The 20,696-nt window shown below is 39.0% G+C and overlaps 1 protein-coding gene across 2 annotated transcripts in view; it reads right to left on the bottom strand.

Annotated features, from left to right (window-relative positions):
• DNAH11 (dynein axonemal heavy chain 11) overlaps nucleotides 1–20,696 on the bottom strand; it is a 355,616-nt gene that overhangs the window by 65,369 nt on the left and 269,551 nt on the right. For both annotated transcript variants that reach the window (XM_047849106.1, XM_047849105.1), the window contains exons 64-65: nucleotides 14,546–14,781; nucleotides 13,217–13,339 (exon numbers count right to left, since the gene is read on the bottom strand). In XM_047849106.1, the coding sequence (XP_047705062.1) occupies nucleotides 13,217–13,339; nucleotides 14,546–14,781 (359 nt within the window). The remainder of the gene's footprint in view (nucleotides 1–13,216; nucleotides 13,340–14,545; nucleotides 14,782–20,696) is intronic.

The following is a 20,696-nucleotide window of genomic DNA, read 5'->3' as shown; positions in this document are numbered from 1 at the left end:
TATGATCTATGAAAGGCAAAAACTGCATAATGACTCAGTGGGTTTTATCATTGCTGCTAGGTTAATTTTTGGTTAATCTCCTATCTGGGAAAATTAAACAGACTGCTAGTGCTCTCTCATGATTTGAAGGATCCAAAAAAACAACGGAGTTAACCAGAGGGGTGGGAAAAGCAAACAATCACTTCGCTGTTTCTGTGAAAGACAGGAGTCCAGAGGTTATGACTTCTAGAATATAGTGGGTAGCTATGAGCTCTTGAACCTAAACTCCAATGAGAAGCAAGAGCAGGTGTGAAGAACAACATAAAACTTGGAACTGTGGCTATTATCTTAAAATAGTAGTTCTTAACCCATTTTCTGGCCCCATGTCCCCCACGAACAGGACTTGCCCCTGACATTACACCACCATGAGAATCACGTGGGGCAGCAATCTCTGAAGCTTTGGGTAGGGTTGCTCCTAGAGGGCTTTTATTCACCCTTTCAAGACAGTGACCTTCTCCTGCCCCCTTTTCTCACTGCCTGGTGTGCAGGTGACTGATTATATGACTTCAGATCAGAAATAAAATTATTTTCCATAATACAAACAGTACAGTTTTATTGGATAGGACATAGGGTGAATCAAAAACATTATTTCACCTAGCAGACTTGTAGTTTTAGAGCAAGAAGGGCCCCTAGAGATCATTCAACTGATTCCTTTTTATGGACCCAAATAGTTTATGACTTGTCCAAGGTCACATAGCTTAGTGGCAGAGCTGGGACTAGAACCTGGGTCTCTAGACTCCTAGTATAAAGTTCATTTCACTACAGCACACTGTAGGTTAATTTGCTGTTTGATACTGACAGCTTGTGACCCCAGCCTCCACTGACCTGTCTGACCGTCGATCACAAAAGGGTACTGAGAAAATATGATGGACTCAGTAACCATCTACAGCCGCTAGAAGAAAAAATATAAAGACACAGCTCAGAGAACGTGCCCTGCTGATCTTTGCTTAGAGAAGGAGAATAGCACTAATTATTGAGGTGCCCAGGTCTAACCAAAGACTTGTAATTTCTGGTAGATATTTTTATAAAATGAATTAATTTATAAAACCTTTAAAATAAATCAAAGTAGAGAAAAATTTTCTATCTTTTGGCTCTCAGGAAAAAAAAGAGAGTCTTTTAAAAACACCAAAATGCTCACTAGTTAGTGGAATAAATTATTGTATAAAAGACCACCATCTACAAGTTAACTATTAATTTGGTTTTCCATAGGTCAGGTTTAAATAAAAACCAGATACATTTCAAATTTCAAAATTCTTTCAAAGTTTATTCAAAGTTCAGCTGAAAGGTGTTTTGGAATGAAAAGGTTTCTAATTTCTTCAAGTCACAGAAGGTCATCACTATTGTGAAGGACTGGTAAACAAACGACATCAAAACCACTACATGGGTGATGGGCATTACGGAGGACACTTGTTGGGATGAGCAGCGGGTGTTAGATGTAAGTGATGAATCACTAAATTCTATTCCTGAAACCATTATTACACTATATGTCAACTAGTTTGGATTTAACTAAAATTAAAAGAAAAAAAGAACAACAAAAACAAACACACACACACACACACACACATGAAATGATGGCTTAACCAAAGTTCACAGCATTTCTGTGACAGACATGGGGAAACATTTCTCCCAATCATCAAATTTGCCTGAAAACCAGAATCTCTGTGCGTTGAGGCAGCATGATCTCAACATAATCAAGATGAGAATTTCAAGTTAGATATTATAACCTGGACGTTTTATATCTAAGGTATGTGTCTGGAAGGTAAGGAAGTAGCTTTTACTGTTGGTGGAACTGTTCTCAAGATTTAGTGTTGCTGCTGAATGACTTTCCCTAGTGATGAGATATTCTGAGCACATGAACAAACAACGTCATTATTATTATTTTTTTATTGCCATCTAAAACAAAATTTGGAAAAGCAACATACTCAGTTTAGGACAAGGACCTGCTTCTGTGGCAGACTGGGGTCTTGACTAGGAATGGCTGCAGGAGACTTTATTTTGATGATGATGACGACGACAACTCTTTTGTTAAAAAGGTTGCAAAGTCTTTCTCACAGTGCTGTTTAGACAGAAATTCCCTAAGATACTGTATCAGTGTAATGAAGGTTCTCACTTTGAGACGGACAATTCACACAAGTTCCCTGAATAGGAGGAATCAGAGCCTGTTTGTCAAGGTAAAGAGATTGCAGGTGGGTTTTGAGATAAGTGAATAAGACAGTCTCACTGGTTGGGGTAAAAACACACTCAAGAAATGAAAGAAAGAAAAAAAAAACACTTTTCTATAGACATCTAAAACCTCACTGCACGTCCCGCTGTTTAAAATTAGCCGCTTCTCCACTGGCCTTGGGAGCTGCGACAGCTTGGCTGGGACAGCTTGGCCGGGAGCGCGGCTGCAGCACCCGGGGACGCGCGGCAGCGGGCCGCGTTACTTAGCAACCCCAGCAGGAGGGGCCGCAGAGTTGGTCAAACCCCGCCCCTCAAGAAAGGTTTCGGCTGAAAGCCGCGCAGCTGGCCAGGCGGCGCAGGAAAAGGAAGAAAGTCCTGAATAGAAATGAGTTGTTTTGCTGCTTCATATAGTTAATATAACCAACACGTCCTTCTCAGATAAAAGCAAACTTCAATTAGAATTATAAAAAAAAAAAAAAAAAAGAAAAAAAAGACTCATGGTGCAGGACTCCAGGTACCATTGCTTAGAAAGAAAAATGGAAGCTAAACAAGAAAATCATAGATTATTTCCTTTGAGATATAGAAAATATATATACTATGCATTATATGTTAAATATTGTGACACATATTTTGATATATACCATATTTCAATATATCCATACTGAAATATTATGAGGCAGCATGAAAAAATTCTGGTTCCATTTGCATTTTTTTTTTTAAGGAAAACTGCTTTTTTAAAGAAAATAAGGTCAAGTTCTTTGTCTGTGGTCTGTTTGGAATTTACCTTCACATAAAGTCAAACAACTACTACACAGACGACTATGTGTCCAAAAAAAAAAAAAATCTGGATTGAATTTAGGAACAGAAAGGTCTTTTCTGTAATTCAACTTTATTTTGAATTTAGAAATTAGGAGAGACTAGAATGTTGAGTTATATCGTAGGAGGGCATGAATTATCTTGAAAATAAAGTGATTCCTACCCACAAGGGATATAATGCGAGAACTACATACCTCCTGAGTTTATTTAAAAACTAGAAGCTTCCAGCTCAAGAGAGCACATTTTATCACAGTGTGGGATTTAATTTAACATTGTTCTAAAGTCCCACCCAAGACCCCATTTAAAAATATCTATAATCAACTGTAATATAATCATGTAGCATCAAACCCAAGGAACATAATAATGTTGAACAAACTGAAAATGTGCTAACTGAAAACGATTCCCCCTATTAATCTTAGTACCACTTTTAGGAAACACAATCATGATAAATATCTGTAAAATAGCTTTTACCTTATTATTTCTGTAAAATAAATTTATATTATATAGCTAATATTTCTGTTAGTTTTTTAATCTTTTTAAAGTAGGCTTCATACCCAGCACGAACTCCATGTGGAACTTGAACTCACAACTCAGAGATCCAGAACTGCGCTAAAATCAAGAGTCAGACACTTAAGTGACCGAGCCACGCAGGCACCTCACTGTTAGTTTTAAGTTTCTATATAGGGCATGCTACTTAAAGATTATTATTCAAAGGATAAGTACATGAAGAATAGAGGAAAAGTACAAAATGTCTTTTAAAAAATATTTATAAGTTCAGAAACAATCTGAAATTGTATCTTACAATAAAGTTACTCCAGCTAAGATTAAAGTCCAAAAACGACTTCAATAATATTTGGGGGGGGGGATTTGAAAGATTAAAGAGATATAATTTTACGAAGATGTTTCACAGATCAGCAGCTTCTCTAATATGTAAGCCAGTAAATTTGCTTTGGAAAAGGTACATGTTGATAAATCTCCCCAGATATGTTTTCTGTCGATTGATATGATAAGATGTATTTTACTTAAAATTAGGATTGTCTGGAGTTTGGTGGATTTAATTATTTGTAATTACCCAGCTGTTGTCAGCCTGTGGCCATTTTATGACAGTGGTATCTACTATGTGGGTCAGGTTCAACTGTATATCTTCTCAAACACAGATTTAATGTGCTATTGATGAAACCATTACTAGAACCAAATTAAAGTCTGGGCTGATGTATTGGTCCACAGGGAGCTGTCAGACATGAAAGGAGTAATTAGTATTCATTACTTCATACTCCACAACATTCCAATTATTAATGAACTTCAACTTTTGGACTATGCTATATCTATCACAAGCATCTTCTCAGACATTCATTATTAGGAAGAATAAACTAATATTGGTTAAAAAAAAGACCCCTAAAACAAACAGAACTGAAAAAAACAAAAACACTATTAATAGCGGAAAACTTTGTGAGGGATGTGACTTTCAAGAGTGTGCAATGCAAGGAGTATCCCACCTGCATGGGAGGAATAGGATACAATGAAGACATGCACCCGCTTTGCAATCCTCTTTTCCTTGTTTTCCAAGCTATCTTGTCTTTACAATACAAGGGAAACGTCTATAATCACAAAGGTAATTGCACAGACAGGACAGCAAAGAAATGTAATGATAGAAGGGACTAGAAAAAAGTTAAGCAAAATGTTCATTGTTGAACATCAGAACAGGAGGCCCATCAGAAAATTTATAATCATGTAGGTTAGTCTGGGATGTGATCAAGGTAAACTCACAATTTTTCTGTTCCTGTTATACTATTACAAATGGGTATTTCTATTAAAAGCCCTATGGACCTTTTCTCATTAGTTTTCTTTTCCACTGTTTTCTCCTTTTCATTTACAGCATTAGAAGAAAAATAATTCTTACTTCAACCAATGTATTTTAATTTTGCATATCACCTTCTAGCTTGCACATGTATGAATTAAAAAAATTTTTTTTTCTTAGTGTTACATGAAGTAACAAGAAAGCATTTACCCCGTTTAAACAGACATTTCGTCAGATGAAAATACTACTATCACTAAAATATCAAACATTATTCCAAAGTACTTTTAAAGTTTTTATCAACTGGTAACAAAATGTGGAGTATTCTCAATTTTTTCCATTCAAAACTAAGAGGTGTGAGAAAAAAAAGGAAGTAAAATAGTTCCTCCTCAGCAGAGGTGGCTAATAGTAGTCCATACAGAACTCTACTGTATTATTCAAAACAGCAGATGAGTCAAAGTTCCTACCTCCGTTCTCTCAAAGACACCACAGTTCTTACACACTGGTGGGGAGCATTTGGATTTCTAGGAACACTATGGACAACAATTTGGTGTTGTGTTTTAAAGCTTATTGTGCACATACTCTACACCTTAACTCTTCTGCTCCAGAATACGAACTATGAAGAATCTCTTGCTGTGTGCACCTGTGTGCACCTGTGTGCACCTTGCTGTGTGCACGAACCATCAGTATGTTACCATTCATAGCAGCCTGGCTTCTTAGAATAGAAAACATAAACATAACCTCAAGGCCCTTCAATAAGAACATTTAATAAATTGCGGTAAAGTGACACCACTATTTCAATGATGAAAATGAAACAATCAGAGCTAGAAGAATATGGGTAAGTCTTAGACACCTAATAGTAGAAACTTCAAATCCCTTTATACACACACACATACACACACACACACACACACACACACACACACACACACACACTATGTGACATTTTTGTAAAGCCCCAACTCAAACAAAAATAAATGAAACTATTTTAAATAAAGCTTTGACATGATAACAAAATTTAGAATACTACCTTTGGGAGAGGAGGCCCAATGGGAAATGAGAGGAGCACAAAGGCAGCTTAAAGAATTTAGTTCATAATTTGAATGGAAGATACTTATCTAATTTATCATTATGCTTTATATAATTTTATATGTTACGTATTTTATACGTATCAGCATTAAATAATACAACTTAAATGACCAAAACTCTCTATTGTTCTTAGGAGGCAACTTAAAACATCAAAAGATATGACTGATTCCTTTTTCACATGTCCCACGTCCAAAAAACAACGGCTTACACTTCTGGATCTCTGGCTTAGTCTCTGATTCATACTCTCACTGTACTTATCAGTGGTTCAAGATTCAAGAGACATAATCTATTCTGACTATCTATGTGTGCTATGCTCAGTTTGTATTTTTTTCCTCACCAGGTAATAAAATGTAAACATAGAAAAATGGCCTAAACAACTTATTCCACATCACCAAACTGGAGGGTATCGGGCCAAGATTTGAACCAAATTTTATCCTACTTCTTCTACCCTGGTGCTATTTTTTCAATTATTTATTTACTTATTTATTTGAGAGAGAAAGAGAGAGAATGGGGGAGAGGGGCAGAGGAAGGGGGGGAGAGAGAAAATCCTAAGTAGGCCCCATGCATGCACCCTGATGTGGGGCTCAATTTCACAACCCGGGGATCATGACCTGAGCTGAAATCAAGAATTGGATGCTCAACTGACTGAGCTCCCCGGGTCCCCTCCAAGGGCCAATTTCTGACAACTACATGCTAGTACATAAGCCCCACCTCACAACCTTAAAGTATCTCTTGAAAATACTTTTTTAAAGTTTTTTTTTTAATGTTTTATTTATTTTTGAGACAGAGAGAGAGAGACAGAGCATGAGCAGGGAAGGAGCAGAGAGAGAGGGAGACACAGAATCGAAAGCAGGCTCCAGGCTCTGAGCTGTCATTACAGAGCCCGACGCGGGGCTCAAACTCACGAACGGTGAGTTCACGACCTGAGCTGAAGTCGGATGCTCAACCGACTGAGCCACCCAGGTGCCCCTCTCTTGAAAATATTTACATAGCTAGTTCAAGACTGTGGATTTATCACTGCATTAACTTTTCCTCCCATAGCGAGTCCTAGGGAAAAGATGGAAAAATGTATATTCAAAGAAACAATAAATTCAAAATCATGTTGGAAAGAGTACAATGAGTGGAAGCCAAAAAAAAAAAAATGAGGAATGAAAGAAATTCATGAAAAATCTAATGGAAAACATTAGCAAAAGTTAACAATACACAATCCATGGAAGGCGATAAACATATCCTTATTGACATTCAAGGAAAATCAAAATAAAGCAGAAAGGAGAAGGATGCTGTTACTGATGCTTCCACTGGCTCTTGCTCATGATGCCATAGCTCCTTGTGTTCTGTGATTTCTGCCTGTGAACTCACAGATACTTTGAAATGGTATCTCGTACAATCCTCTAAAGCCTAGGGTTACGTACGTAATTCCTGACAGCATTTTTGTTTGCTTCTGCCAAATACATTGGAGTATGACCTATCCAATGCCACTGAAAAATAAGTTATTGGTTTGAGGTTTTTAGGGCATCTAAGTAAAAATTTGTCTTGAACATTTACGAGAGGGATGGTTTCTGATTAGGAACTCTCACAGGATGTTTTTCCACCTCTTTTCAGGGCCAAAGTACAAGAAGGAAAGCGTTCCTTTCTGCAGGGCTGGGTTTTGTTTAGTTTTTAACAAATTTACCCTGAAGCAGAAGGTAGGGCCCCTACAGTTTCTAGCGTTATACAGGAGTCTCTTAGCTGACTTCACACCCTCAAATAGCTTGGTCCAAGTTCTAGGTATCCACCAAAACAGAGACCCAGGTCATTATGTTTTAGCAGGTGCCCTCAGGAAGAAAACCAGCTTTGGTGTTCCTTGCCTATTTGATTCCTATAGTCCTATTTTTTTTGGTCAACCAAGTGCCAAAAGATGTGAATATGTTAACATATTTAGTTGCTTTTCAGCATTCACACATCTACTCTGCCATAATACCCAAAATATAAGTCTATGTTTTTATTGTTTTATTTTTACTTTGGTTTATTCATCTTTTAAAAATTTTTTTTTTCAATGTTTATTTATTTTTGGGACAGATAGAGACAGAGCATGAACGGGGGAGGGGCAGAGAGAGAGGGAGACACAGAATCAGAAACAGGCTCCAGGCTCCGAGCCATCAGCCCAGAGCCCGACGCGGGGCTCGAACTCACGGACTGCGAGATCGTGACCTGGCTGAAGTCGGACGCTGAACCGACTGCGCCACCCAGGCGCCCCGGGTTTATTCATCTTTTTAAAGACATACAGTATGTAATTCTTACCCATAGAGAACTTGTAGTCTAATACAGATGGGAGTGAAAAAAAATTAAACATATTCTAAGATGGACAGATAAAGGCAAAATGACACAGTGGCCCAGTACAGAATGGACTGTGCATGGGAAGCCCTGAAAGTGGAAACTTAAAATTCTCATTTAATAAATTAAGTGGCAGGTGAATTCTGAATTAAGTGAATTTGGGATTTGCAGAAAGGTAAGTAAAACAGCCTATCATAGGAGGGGGTAATTAATCTGTGTGAATGAAGGGAATATGGAAGTATCAAATAGGTAAAGCATTTCCTAGGCTTCACAGAAGAGCTTCAATTCAATGTAACAGGCAACAGAGAATTCTTTTTAAAAAAAATTTTTTTTAAACGTTTACTTATTATCAAGAGACAGAGAGAGACAGAGCATGAGCATGGGAGGGGCAGAGAGAGAGGGAGGCACAGAATCCAAAGCAGGCTCCAGGCTCTGAGCTGTCAGCACAGAGCCCGACACGGGGCTCGAAGTCACAAACCGCGAGATCATGACCTGAGTAGAAGTCTGAGGCTTAACCAACTGAGCCACCCAGGTGCGCCAACAACACAGAATTCTTAATGGGTTCTTCGACAGGTGAGTGACAGAGCGGTGTTAGGAAAAGATTATCATAATCACTCTCTGGGTTGGAGAGGAGTGAGCAGAGAGAGACTGTAAAGACATTCTCATTCAGCATGAAGAAATGAAAGGTCTGAATTACACTGTAAGTTTTAGGTAAAAAAAAATTATATATATATATTACATATAATATATATATATATTCCGAAACATTGATGAGAAAATAAAAAAGGTTTAGGGGAAAAAGAGTAGGAAGAGTAACAATGGCCAAGCAGCATTCATAGGAATTCTACTGAAAGGTGGTAGTGACTATTTATTTGGAAAAAAAGTTCAGAAATTATGTTTCCAACATATGTATTAACTGTCAGAGAGTCATAGCGATCTGGGAAACAAAGGCAGAAGGAAATGGTAGATAAAATTAAATTTCCTTATAACCTACAGCCCACTGACAAATACTAGAGATAGGTAGAGTATACATTCCTCCAGGAACTATCTTAAAGTTAATGCTTTGCTAGAGGGAAAAACCACCTTAGTTTGACAATAGCTAGGCCCCTAGGATCTCAGTATCTTCTTTGGCAGATGAAAGTCCTTTTGGAAACTTACCTTGCCTTTACCTCCCCCAACTCCCAAGTATGTGGTTAGTCACTCCTCACAATCCCGGGGCAGGTCTTTCTGTCCCAGGTCCTGTCCCTGTGCTTAAAAAAAAACCCACCTTTTGGCACCAAAAATGTCTCAAGAATTCTTTCTTGGTTTTCGGCTCCAGATCCCTTCCATAACTCCAAATCCACATCACTAGGTCATCTGAGAGGACATTTAGTCATTCTTTTAGTCCCCATTTTTGTCATCTGTGAAGATCTCTGATCTTCTGACTGTACAACATGTTTCAAAATGATCACATCTACCAGGCTGGTTTAACTACCTCTCCGTGTAGATATTCCCCAATCTACGTGGTCAGCCAAGGTCTCTTTATCAGACTCCGTACTTACATGTCCATTGGCTTCTTAGACTTCCTTTTTTGAGAATCTTAAAGTAGCACCTCAATCTCTGAGGGTCTAATAAGTGAAATCATTACCTCTTTCCCTCCCACATTTCTCTATAAATCCCAACATCATTTAGCTTGGCACAAGACTAGAAATTACCCTTAAACCTTCCTTTTTTTCCCTACCAACAAAATCCCATTAATGACCATGAACTGATGAAATTAACTCCTTGAGAATCCTTTCATTTGTCCTCCCCCCTCTCTCTCTAGGATCCCTTAGTTTAGGGTCATATTATATCTCAACTGGATGATTACAATTGTTTGTTAATTAGATCCTGACCCTAGGTCCATCCATGCTCCTTCAATCAATACTTCACACCACCAATAGCAGGTCCTTTCAGAAACAAATGTGATTATGTTACTATCCTAGGATACTTACCAGTCTTCACTAGTTTCCCCACTGACTTATGCTCATGATTCTCAAGTGAAAATAAGGAGACTACAGATTTCTTATTCCAGGAGGACAAGGTCCTTTGGTCAAGAACCACTGCTGTTGTTGGGGTGCCTGGGTGGCTCAGTCAGTTAAGTGTCCAACTCTTGATTTTGGCTGAGGTCAGGATCTCATGTTTCATGGGATGGAGCCCCACACTGGGCTCTGTCAGTGCCGAGCCTGCTTGGGATTCTGTCTCTCTCCCTCTCCTTCTGCCCCCCCTCCCTTGTGTGCACACACACACACACACACACACACTCTCTCTCTCTCTCAAAATAAACTAAAAAAAAAAAAAAAAAAAGAACCACTGCTGTTGTCAACTAGTGTTACTGATAGGAATGGGCCCATTTAGTGTGTTTGGGGAAAAGAGATAGAATTACCAACCTATAGAAAAAGGCCAACTTAGAAGACACCTGTGGGTGCCCAGACATCCCCACTCTGGGGAGTCCTGCCAGTGTCTCTGTTTTCACCTCACCCAGGCCTTACTACCCTTTTTCCCTTCCAGCACAAGACTCTCCCTCAATGCGGATCCTATTTGCAGTCCTCCCAAAGCTGTTGGGCTCTTCTGTGTGTTTTCCTATTTGGTATTACTTCCCTCATTCCAAAATTCTCTTCTCCACTTGTCTACCTGACAAATGTCCACTCATCTTTCAACACTGCTATTAAATGTCCATCTGATCAAGTGTGCTTTTTTCGACAAAGCCATTCCAAGTCTCCACTATGGAAATGATGAATCCCTGCCATGTGAACTTCTATCATCACACCAAAGGCACTGTAATACTACTTCTATTGCTTATACGTCTGTCTTTCCCCTAAGGAAATGTAGCTTCCTTAAAGGCAGGGTCTGTACCTTATTGGGCTTTGAAGCTGCAGGACCCAGTACAGTGCCTGGCATAACAGTACTCAGAGAAGTTTTACTCAGGGACTGATACAATACACAGGGACTCCACCAGCACTGAGATTCTCTGGAAAAAGACACTAAAAACATCCACAAGGGAAAGGGAAGTAGGAAAAACTGGAGGTACAGATCTGAATTTACACTCTTGTAAGTCATTGTTCCCACATGTAACAGTTTAGAAAGTAGAAACGTAATAAATGCACATGATAAAAACCATTTGTTAAATTCTTACATACCATTTAAAACTCTCCTGACCTTCTTAAAAAAATACTGGAATGATATGATCTGTTCTAATAGATTTTGTACATATTTAAATAATAATATTATTACTTAATAGAATAGAACCTAATAGAACCTAATAGAACCTAATAGAATTTGTACATATTTAAGTAATAATATAACTTCAAATAAGTCGTTCTAGATTGTTTGTGGTAAAGCCTTGATTCTTTACATGTTTGTTTGTGAAATAAAAGACTTCTGGGATTCACAATAGTACATAATTATATCCATGCTGAAGAAAAATTAGGACTCAAATTCATCAGTCCCTGGAAATTTCAGATTATATATATATATGTGTGTGTATATATATATATATGTATGTGTGTGTATACATTTAATTATATTTAATTTATATTATGTATTTAGATCATTTATATATTTAAGTAATATATAACATGAAATATATATAGTCATATTTACTATATCTATATTTAAGTAATATATAGAGACAGAGAGAAAGAGAATGTGACCAGATTTCTTACACCCAAATTGTGTTATTAAAGGTTCATCTTAAAGCTACAGAATGAGTATGTCAATGAAAAAAAATTTTAGGTCTTCCTAATAGAGTCAAAACCTTAATAACAAAGATTTCACTTCAGTGGCATTTAGGATTTTACACTATATTTTTAACACATCAGACACAGCTACAATTATGTTTATGTCAGAGTTACAGTTTGTCAAGTAGCTTATTAGATTTTTCTAAATGCAACTCTGGGTAAATTTTGGCTTATTAAGCAATTATAAGTTGTCAGTCACTGGAAACGGGTTTACTTGTAAAATAAATACTAATCGGTTAGGGACTATTTAAAAAATAGAAGCTAGTTACCCTTAAGTAGACCTATTTCCACTTAAAACTGACAGAAATAAGGTGGTGATGGGAAAGGAGACAGGTGACTTTGAGGCTGAGACTAGATGTCAAAAAAAAACCAAAACGGTGTTGGGAAAATTCTGAAATGATCCCTCTGTGAAGGAAAAACAATAACCAACAACAACAAAAGGGAAGGAAAGGCAGTGAAGTAATTCTAGTGAAGGCTGGTGTCCTGAGAGAAGAGGCACAGGGAGCCTATGGAATGTCACAAGCCCCCGTGAGCTCACACAGGCTTGGTCAGAGACATACTTGCTACAGGTGACCTTGAACACATTTATAGCAAGCGCTGTGATGACTACTTAGAAGTGGCTTCAGTGCCCTGGGAGAATGTCCCGGAAGAGTGGGGTGTCCAGGGGGAATGGCAGCTATTTGGAAGGAACTAGAGCTCACTGGGGGTGTTCCTACTTGTTGGTGGCACCGCTGCTGGTTTGGGAATGATTTCAGAGGCCCACTGACGAGTTTAATGCTTACAAGTATTTCAAGTTTATTAGAAAAGAGCACTAACGTGGCAAAACCCTCATGTTGTGGATGCCATTACGCTGGATGACGCCGAATTAGAACAAAGTGTGTGGACTTAGGATACAAGAGATCTGCAGTTTAGGCAAACACACTACAGGTGTTTTGCCAACTCTTAAACTTCTTTGGGGTGGACTAATAAAGGAGCAACTACCCTCAGCTTTGTGGCAATGCATTTTGTGGTTTATAAATCAGGAATTGGCTAACGTGAATCTAAACCTATCAAGGAAACAGTCTGAAAGTCTGGGTAAGGTTTGAGGTTGCTTTTGTCTTGGAATGTAGGTGCCATGGAATGAAAACTCAGAACCATCACTAAGAAGATTCCAGTGGACTATGCTTGATCCTGAGACTGACAAACAAAGCTATCACACTCATATGCAGCACAAAATATTTGTTAAAAATTCAAAAACACTTACTTCCCCTTTTTAATTGTGTTCCTGCCAAGCAGTGGATCAAGGACCGGATCTATTGTTTCCTCCAGATTTTCAACTAAGATGACATCTCCAAAGGCCACAGCGGTTTCAATGGCGTTCAAAAACCTTAAAATCCAATCATAATTGATATCATAAGATGTCAATAAGCACAGGGAAAATGTTCCAAATTATTGAAATTATATTTGATGTAATGTAGATTTGTTTTAGTGAGACAAACTTAGAGAAAACTTTCATATAGTATTCAATTAGATTACATAGAAAATAATGAGTACATTTTGAGATGAATTACACAGTGATGTTTTCCAAGTGAAATCGAACAGTATGACTAAGTCCATGGGTAAATTAGTTCTTGTGACAATAACCATGGTTGAGACAAATGTAACTTATCCAAACATCATAAATTTAAATTATTTTAACAGGTCTTTTTTTGATAAAAAATTCAAAATATATTAAATGCCTTGTGGTTTTGTCAAACATTCATTTAAAAAAAAAAAAACCTTTAGGTTCGGTTGTGGTAAGTGGTAAATTATCATTATATTCTCATTCTCCAAATTCTCCATTCATTCTCACTCTCCAAAAATAGTTTCTCCCCTTCAAAAATAATTTTCCCCAAGTATTCAGATAAGCAAGGAGTACATTTATCTGCACGACTGCAGAAATTCCTTATTTCATTTTATGCGTGAAAAGATGAAAAAAGGGTCAAATGAAGTACTAGTAAGTCTAAAAGTATTCAGAATTAACTGAAAACCAACTACATACAAGACTTTATTTATCATACAGTATTGTCATGAGGACCCAAAGGCAGAAAGTCTCAGTAGATTCAGTTCTCAAAAACTGAATGTAAAATGTGACGAAGAAATGATCTTAAGGCATTCCATGTTGGGACTTGTAGCCATGTTGCAATCCTACTCTAGGCAAAGTATATGTTCAGAAATAGGATTCTAATCACCATTAGGCCTATACACGCAGGTGACAATTCTTGTGTCGCCATATGTCAAATGCCCTAAAGGATTACGGTACATCTAATTTCCATTCTTGGTCTTAGGGAAATGACCTATTTTTCCAGTCAGGCACAGTGTTTGTTCCAATCTTCAACCTAATTTCATCTTCCGATTAAGTGGCTGCCACCCAACATAAATGACCTTCCAGCGAAAATACTTTACGTGAAACAGGAGCGAGCAGATAAACAATGTGTGCCATACTGTCACACTGTGCAGTAGCAGAGGGGTCTAGCAAATGCCAGGACTTCAGAGAAATGAGACCCATTTCACAGCACCTTAGCAGAAAGCCAATCCTTCTGATCTCACATACCCTTTCTGGCCCAAGTGTGTGACTTTCAGGTCAGTTCCATACTTATTCTTGATCCACTTAATTCCCTGCTGCTGGGGATCTATCATCAGAGGCCAGCGCTCACAGTGTGTTAGGATAGCGGCATTTTCGGTTGACATTCTGTCACTGGGTAGCCCTTCGTTATTCCAGGTGGCGATTGTAGCATCATCCGTCAACATGGCAATTAAGTCCAGGCCTTCGGTTATTGGGATGGAAACCTTGAAAATCAGAGTTGAATGCAATAAACTGCCAGTGTGGCAGAGCAAAAGACTCAGCATGACAGACAAGAAAACGAGAGACCAAAGCCTGGAGAACACATGTGAATTCTCTCTGGACTCTCAGAAGCCAAATAAAACTCTCGCTGTGAAATAGAATTTAACCTGGTAAGTACGGTATTTTTACCTCTCAGAATTCTGTCAACTGCAGTATTCAACATCTGGTTTATTACTGCATCTGACTTCAAGTGAAAGGGACTCTGCCCTCTACATACATCGGCAGCTGCTCCAACAAGGTGAGAGGGAATTAGATACTGGGAAGGATTGCAGGCCAACAGAAATGCATTTGCTTCAATGGAGTAATCACCCCCACATAAGCAAAGCTAAAATGCACTATCTTGCTCAGGCATTTAATCCTTTTTACTCCAGGCCAACCCTATAAGAGATGACTTCTCTTTCTTGGATAGGGTAATGGAAGGTATCCCGTCTGCAGGAACTCCATTGGCTTGCTGGCTGTGCCCAGGAACTGACATGGCGGCCTCTCCTCTGAGAGGGAATTGTATGCCCTGTCAATGTGGAAAGGAGCATTGCAAAGGGAGGAGCTGTCTCCTTTAAGAGACAAAGAGAAACCTATTTAATTATTTAACTTTTAAGGTTTATTTACTTATTTTGAGACAGAAAGCATGAGATGGGGACGGGCAGAGAGAGAGAGAGAGAAAATCCCAAGCAGGCTCCGCAGTGACAGTGCAGAGCCCACTATGGGGCTTGAACTCATAAACCGTGAGATCATGACATGAGCTGAAGTTGGATGCTTAACCGACAGAGCCACCCAGGTGCCCTAAGATATCTGTTTTAATATATTCTTTTTTACATTTTTAAATATTTTATTCATTTTTGAGAGAGAGTCAGAGTGTGAGTGGGGGAGGAGCAGAAAGACAGAGGGAGACACAGAATCCAAAGCAGGCTCCAGGCTCTGAGCTGTCAGCACAGAGCCCGACACGGGGCTCAATCTCATGAACCGTGAGATCATGACCTGAGCCAAAGATGGACGCTTAACCAACTGAGCCACCCAGCCACCCAGGCACCCTTATCAAAAATAAATAAACATTAGGGGCACCTGGGTGGCGCAGTCGGTTAAGCGTCCGACTTCAGCCAGGTCACGATCTCGCGGTCCGTGAGTTCGAGCCCCGCGTCGGGCTCTGGGCTGATGGCTCAGAGCCTGGAGCCTGTTTCCGATTCTGTGTCTCCCTCTCTCTCTGCCCCTCCCCCGTTCATGCTCTGTCTCTCTCTGTCCCAAAAATAAATAAACGTTGAAAAAAAAAAAAAATTAAAAAAAAAAAAAGAAGCATGGAGTGTTCTTACGGATGATGAACGTTAAAAAATAAATAAATAAATAAATAAATAAATATCTGCCTAAACTGCAGATATTTTTGATAGAGAGCGCAAGCAGGGCAAAAACAGAGAGAGAGGGAGACACAGAATGTGAAGCAGGCTCCAGGCTCTGAGCTGTCAGCACAGAGCCTGACCTGGGGCTCAAACTCATGAACTGTGAAATCAGCTGAAGTCGGACTCTCAACCAACTGAGCCACCCAGGCGCCACCCTAAGAAATCGATTTTAAAGAATAAGGATCATTCTTTACAAAAGCAACTTTACAAAAAATAAGATTATAGGAAAGAATTTGTTAAGAAATGTATTCATTTGGTCATCAATCACCAAATATTTATGGAGTACCTCCTCTATAAGAAACAGCATCTGGAGACCCCGTAATGAGCAAGATGAGTAAGGAGCTAGTCCCATGGCTGGGTGGGGGGGGGGGCGCTAATATGGAAACATGCCCTCAGAAGAGAGGGCAGTAAGAGCCCTACTTGGAGTGGGTTGGACGCGGGGGGTGTCGCAGCAGCAGCAGGAGTCTGACTGACTGGTTGACCATGGAGCTTCAGCAAAGAAGGTGCCAGAAGAATTCCTCCAGTAGAGCTACTGGATATGAATACATATAGGAAAAGTACCACTGATATGAACACATATAGGAAAAGCAGCGTAACATTCCTACTGTCTCTGACCACAGTGTTACCTTAGAAAAAAAATCAAACTCAGTCTCCTAGTGGGATGAGCAACAGCCTTGGTATTGACACACAATTTTCTTAAAGACACAAGAAAATCGTATCTTTTCGAATAAGCATCCTCCTATCAGCAAGGGATCTGTGGCTTTAACTTCTACTTAATGCGAACAACTTGAAGCAACTGGAGGTTTGAAATAACTTTAATGTCTGATGCTAAAAGGAGTAAGAGAAAGTATATATGTATGTCTTGTGTCCGAATTTGGTAGTTTCAAGTGTTTGAGCACCTACTGTGCACACAGTTGAGTGCAGGGGATCAAAGAGAAGTCCCCCTTTTTATAAAGGGTCAGTTTAATCTAGCAGGGGAAATAAAGCAGGTAACTCATAGTAAAGAATATGATAAATGTTGTGCAATACCTTGAGACTTAAATTTTCACAAACAAATTTTAGGATATTTTCTGACAGTATTATGTTCAAATAGGTGGTTGCATAAGTGCACAAAGAAATTTTTTTAATTAAGATATATTTTTTGGTATTTACACTATAGTAATCATGTTCATAATAAACTTTACCCTAGGTTTAGGCTGGGGAATATAAACCTCATTTCACATGTGTCTTTTTCATTCACTCTTTTCTTCCTAAGTCCTTGAAGAAGTATGCAGAAAGGAAAATGAGTCTGGAAACCAAACACAAAAAAGGGAGCCCTTTATGTCTCAAGTCAGCTTTGCAAATCCAGAAGGCTCCATCTAATTGCTTCATTCAGTAGCATCAACCTAAGGGTCAGCCCGGATGCCACTATGATATGAGGTGGGGAAAAACAAAAACAAAGAGGCTCCCCTCTACAGAGAAGAAGCTTCTACTTGAGAGAAGGAGAAGGATGGATGTACATGCCATGAATCAACCCAAACTAATCCTAATACCACATGTGTATCGGAATCCTCTGAAAACTAACCAAGTGGCATATTCCAAAGGAACAAAGGGACCCTTCTGATGAGATGACACTTTCATTTCCCCAAGGAAGACTTCTGCACTGCTGATGGGAATGCAAACTGGTGCAGCCACTGTGGAAAGCAGTATGGAGAGTCCTCCCAAAAATTAAAAATGGAATTACCAAATGACCCAGTAATTGCATTACTGTGTATTTACCCACAGAATATGAAAACACTAATCCAAAAGGACCTAGGCACCCCTATGTTCACTGAAGCATTACTTATAATAGCCAAATTATGGAAGTAGCTCAAGTGTCTATCCATAGATGGATAAAGAAGTGGTATATGTATAATGGAATATTACGCAGCCATTAAAAAGAATGAAATCTTGTCATGTGCAACAACATGGATGGAGCCAGAGAGTATAAGGCTAAGTAAGTCAGTCAGGGAAAGACAAATGTTATATGATTTTGCTCATATGTAGAATTTAAGAAATAAAACAAAAGAACAAAAAAAGAGACAAAGCAAAAAACCACATGGTTAAATACAAAGAACAGACGGACAGTTACCAGAGAGGAGGTGGGTGGAAGCTGGGGGAATTAGGGAGATTCAAGAGTACACTTATCATGCTGAGCACCAGGTGATGTATGAAAGTGCTGAATCACTCTTTCGTATTCCCAAAACTAGTATTAACTGTATGTCAATTATACTGGAATTCAAGAAAAACAAAAACACACAGGGTTGCTGAACTGAAAAAAAAAAACCCACCACTCACATTTCTAGGTGACAAAAAAACCTAACATTTATAAGGCCTTACAAAATTTATTCACATACATTCACTCTTTTCCATGTCTCAGGTAACTTACAAGAGTTCTGCAAAGAAGCTATCTCTGGTTGTTTGCTTGTTTTTGCTTAGGGCACTGAGGCTTAGAAAGGCTACCACCACTAATAACCCCATGTATTTGTTCTGTCTTTAACTTCTCGGTCACATCGATGAGGAGAGTGTAAATGTCTCCATGAACTTGTCTGTCTTTCCACCTGAGTGCCCAGAGGACAATAACTCTAGATGGAAACAATTTTGGGTAACAATTTTACTTGGAACCACGGGCCATGTATGCCCATTACCCTTTCTTGTTCAGTCACTACCTTCTAAGCTATTCTCTGGATAAAAATCATGTTAAGTAACAGTTTAATTTGGACCCTCAAGGCCATGTACGCCCACTGTCCCTATCCTTTCAGTCACCACTCTGCTGCTGTTCCTTCCCGACCCAGCCTCCAGACTCACACCCCCAAGATGCACATTCTGCAACTCTTCCCACACACCCTTTAGAATCATGGTCCTATTCAGATCAAATAACCTTGCTCCCACGACCTGCTCATCTTCACCAAAACATCAGTTCTCACTTAAGCAGTGGTTCTCAACCCTAGGCTGCATACTGGAATCCATGAGAGCTTTCCACAGCTGCCAACAGGCAGCCTGCCATCACTAGTGATTCTACTTCAATCGACATTGATTTGTTTTAAAAGTTCACTTCCATGTGATCTCAACATGAGGCTGGGTTACAGGAATGACTCCCCTGGGGACGCACTTCCCTCGAGGGCTTTCTCCGTAGACTGTTGTCTTAATACCCTCAACACTCAAAATGTGTGTGGGAAAGAGTTGTCATCCCTCTTACTTGCCTATAGATCATTTAGATATTGGCAATTCTAAAAAGACATAAAACAGACTGGTGATTCCCTAAGCCTGGAGAGAATGGGGTGATTGGAGCTAATGGATATGGGTTTTTTTCTGGGGCTGATGACCATGTTCTAGAATTGACCATGATGATGGTTGTACAACTCTGTGGATATGCTAAACACCACTGAAATGACTATTTTAAAGGGGTGAATTGTATGGTTGGTAACTTACATCTTAATGAAAAGATATACTCAACATCTGCAACGTTCCAGGTACCATGCCAGGTTAACAAAATATACAGAACCCTTGCTTCCATGTATCTTACACTGCAGCTGAAGGAGGGAAAAGCTGTTAACCACAGTAAATGAATAAGTGAAACAACATATTAGCAAGTGATAAGCGTTATGGGGAAAAATAGAGTGGGATGAGACATACTGAGGGATGGACGTTATAATTCTTTCTGAGATTTGAAAATGGCATCTGAACAAAGACCTGATGGATGGGAATGAGCTATTTATACTACAGCACTATAAATAAATAAATATATATATATATGTATATATATATGTGTGTGTATATATATATATATGTATATATATATAAAACTATTTATATCTCTATATAGATAGAAAAAACACCAAGGGCAAAGGGCCTGAGGTCAGAGCATATCTGGTATCTGGGCAGTGTGACTAAGGCAGAGCAGTGAGGAAAAGAATAATAAGGAGTAAGATATAGAGAAAGGGGCAAAATCAAAGAGGGGTTTATAAGACATTATAGGACTTCTGGCTTTTGCTCAGAGTGCAGTGAGAAGTCGCAGAAAGAATTCTGAAAGAAAATTCACTTAATCTGACTTGCACTTTTAAAAAATCACACTGGCTATTGAGATGAGATTTTGGAGAGAAACAACCAATATAGCAACAGGGAAACCAGTTAGGAGGTTTTTGCAGTAATCCAAGAGAGGGATGATGCCTTGGCCCAGGATGGGAGCAGTGAAGGTGGTGAAAACTGGTCAGATTCTGAATGTATTTCAAAGGCATAGCCTGTATAATTTCCTGGATGGGCTGGATATGAGTGCCAGAGGGAAGAGTCACGTCAAGGTGACTCCAAGGATTTTGGCCCAACAGAAGGTGAAGCTGTCATTAAACAAGTTGGGAGTGCCTGGGTAAAAGAGGTTTTGGGCGGGGAGAAGGTCAGGATTTTGGTTTGGATGCGCTATATGTGAGACATTTTTCTGACACAGAAGTTAAGATGCC

The sequence above is a fragment of the Prionailurus viverrinus genome, chromosome A2 (assembly GCF_022837055.1).
Source record: "Prionailurus viverrinus isolate Anna chromosome A2, UM_Priviv_1.0, whole genome shotgun sequence".
NCBI classification, from domain to species: domain Eukaryota; kingdom Metazoa; phylum Chordata; class Mammalia; order Carnivora; family Felidae; genus Prionailurus; species Prionailurus viverrinus.
The sequence above is the reverse complement of the archived record's forward strand: the minus strand, read 5'-3'. Positions and strand labels throughout refer to the sequence as shown.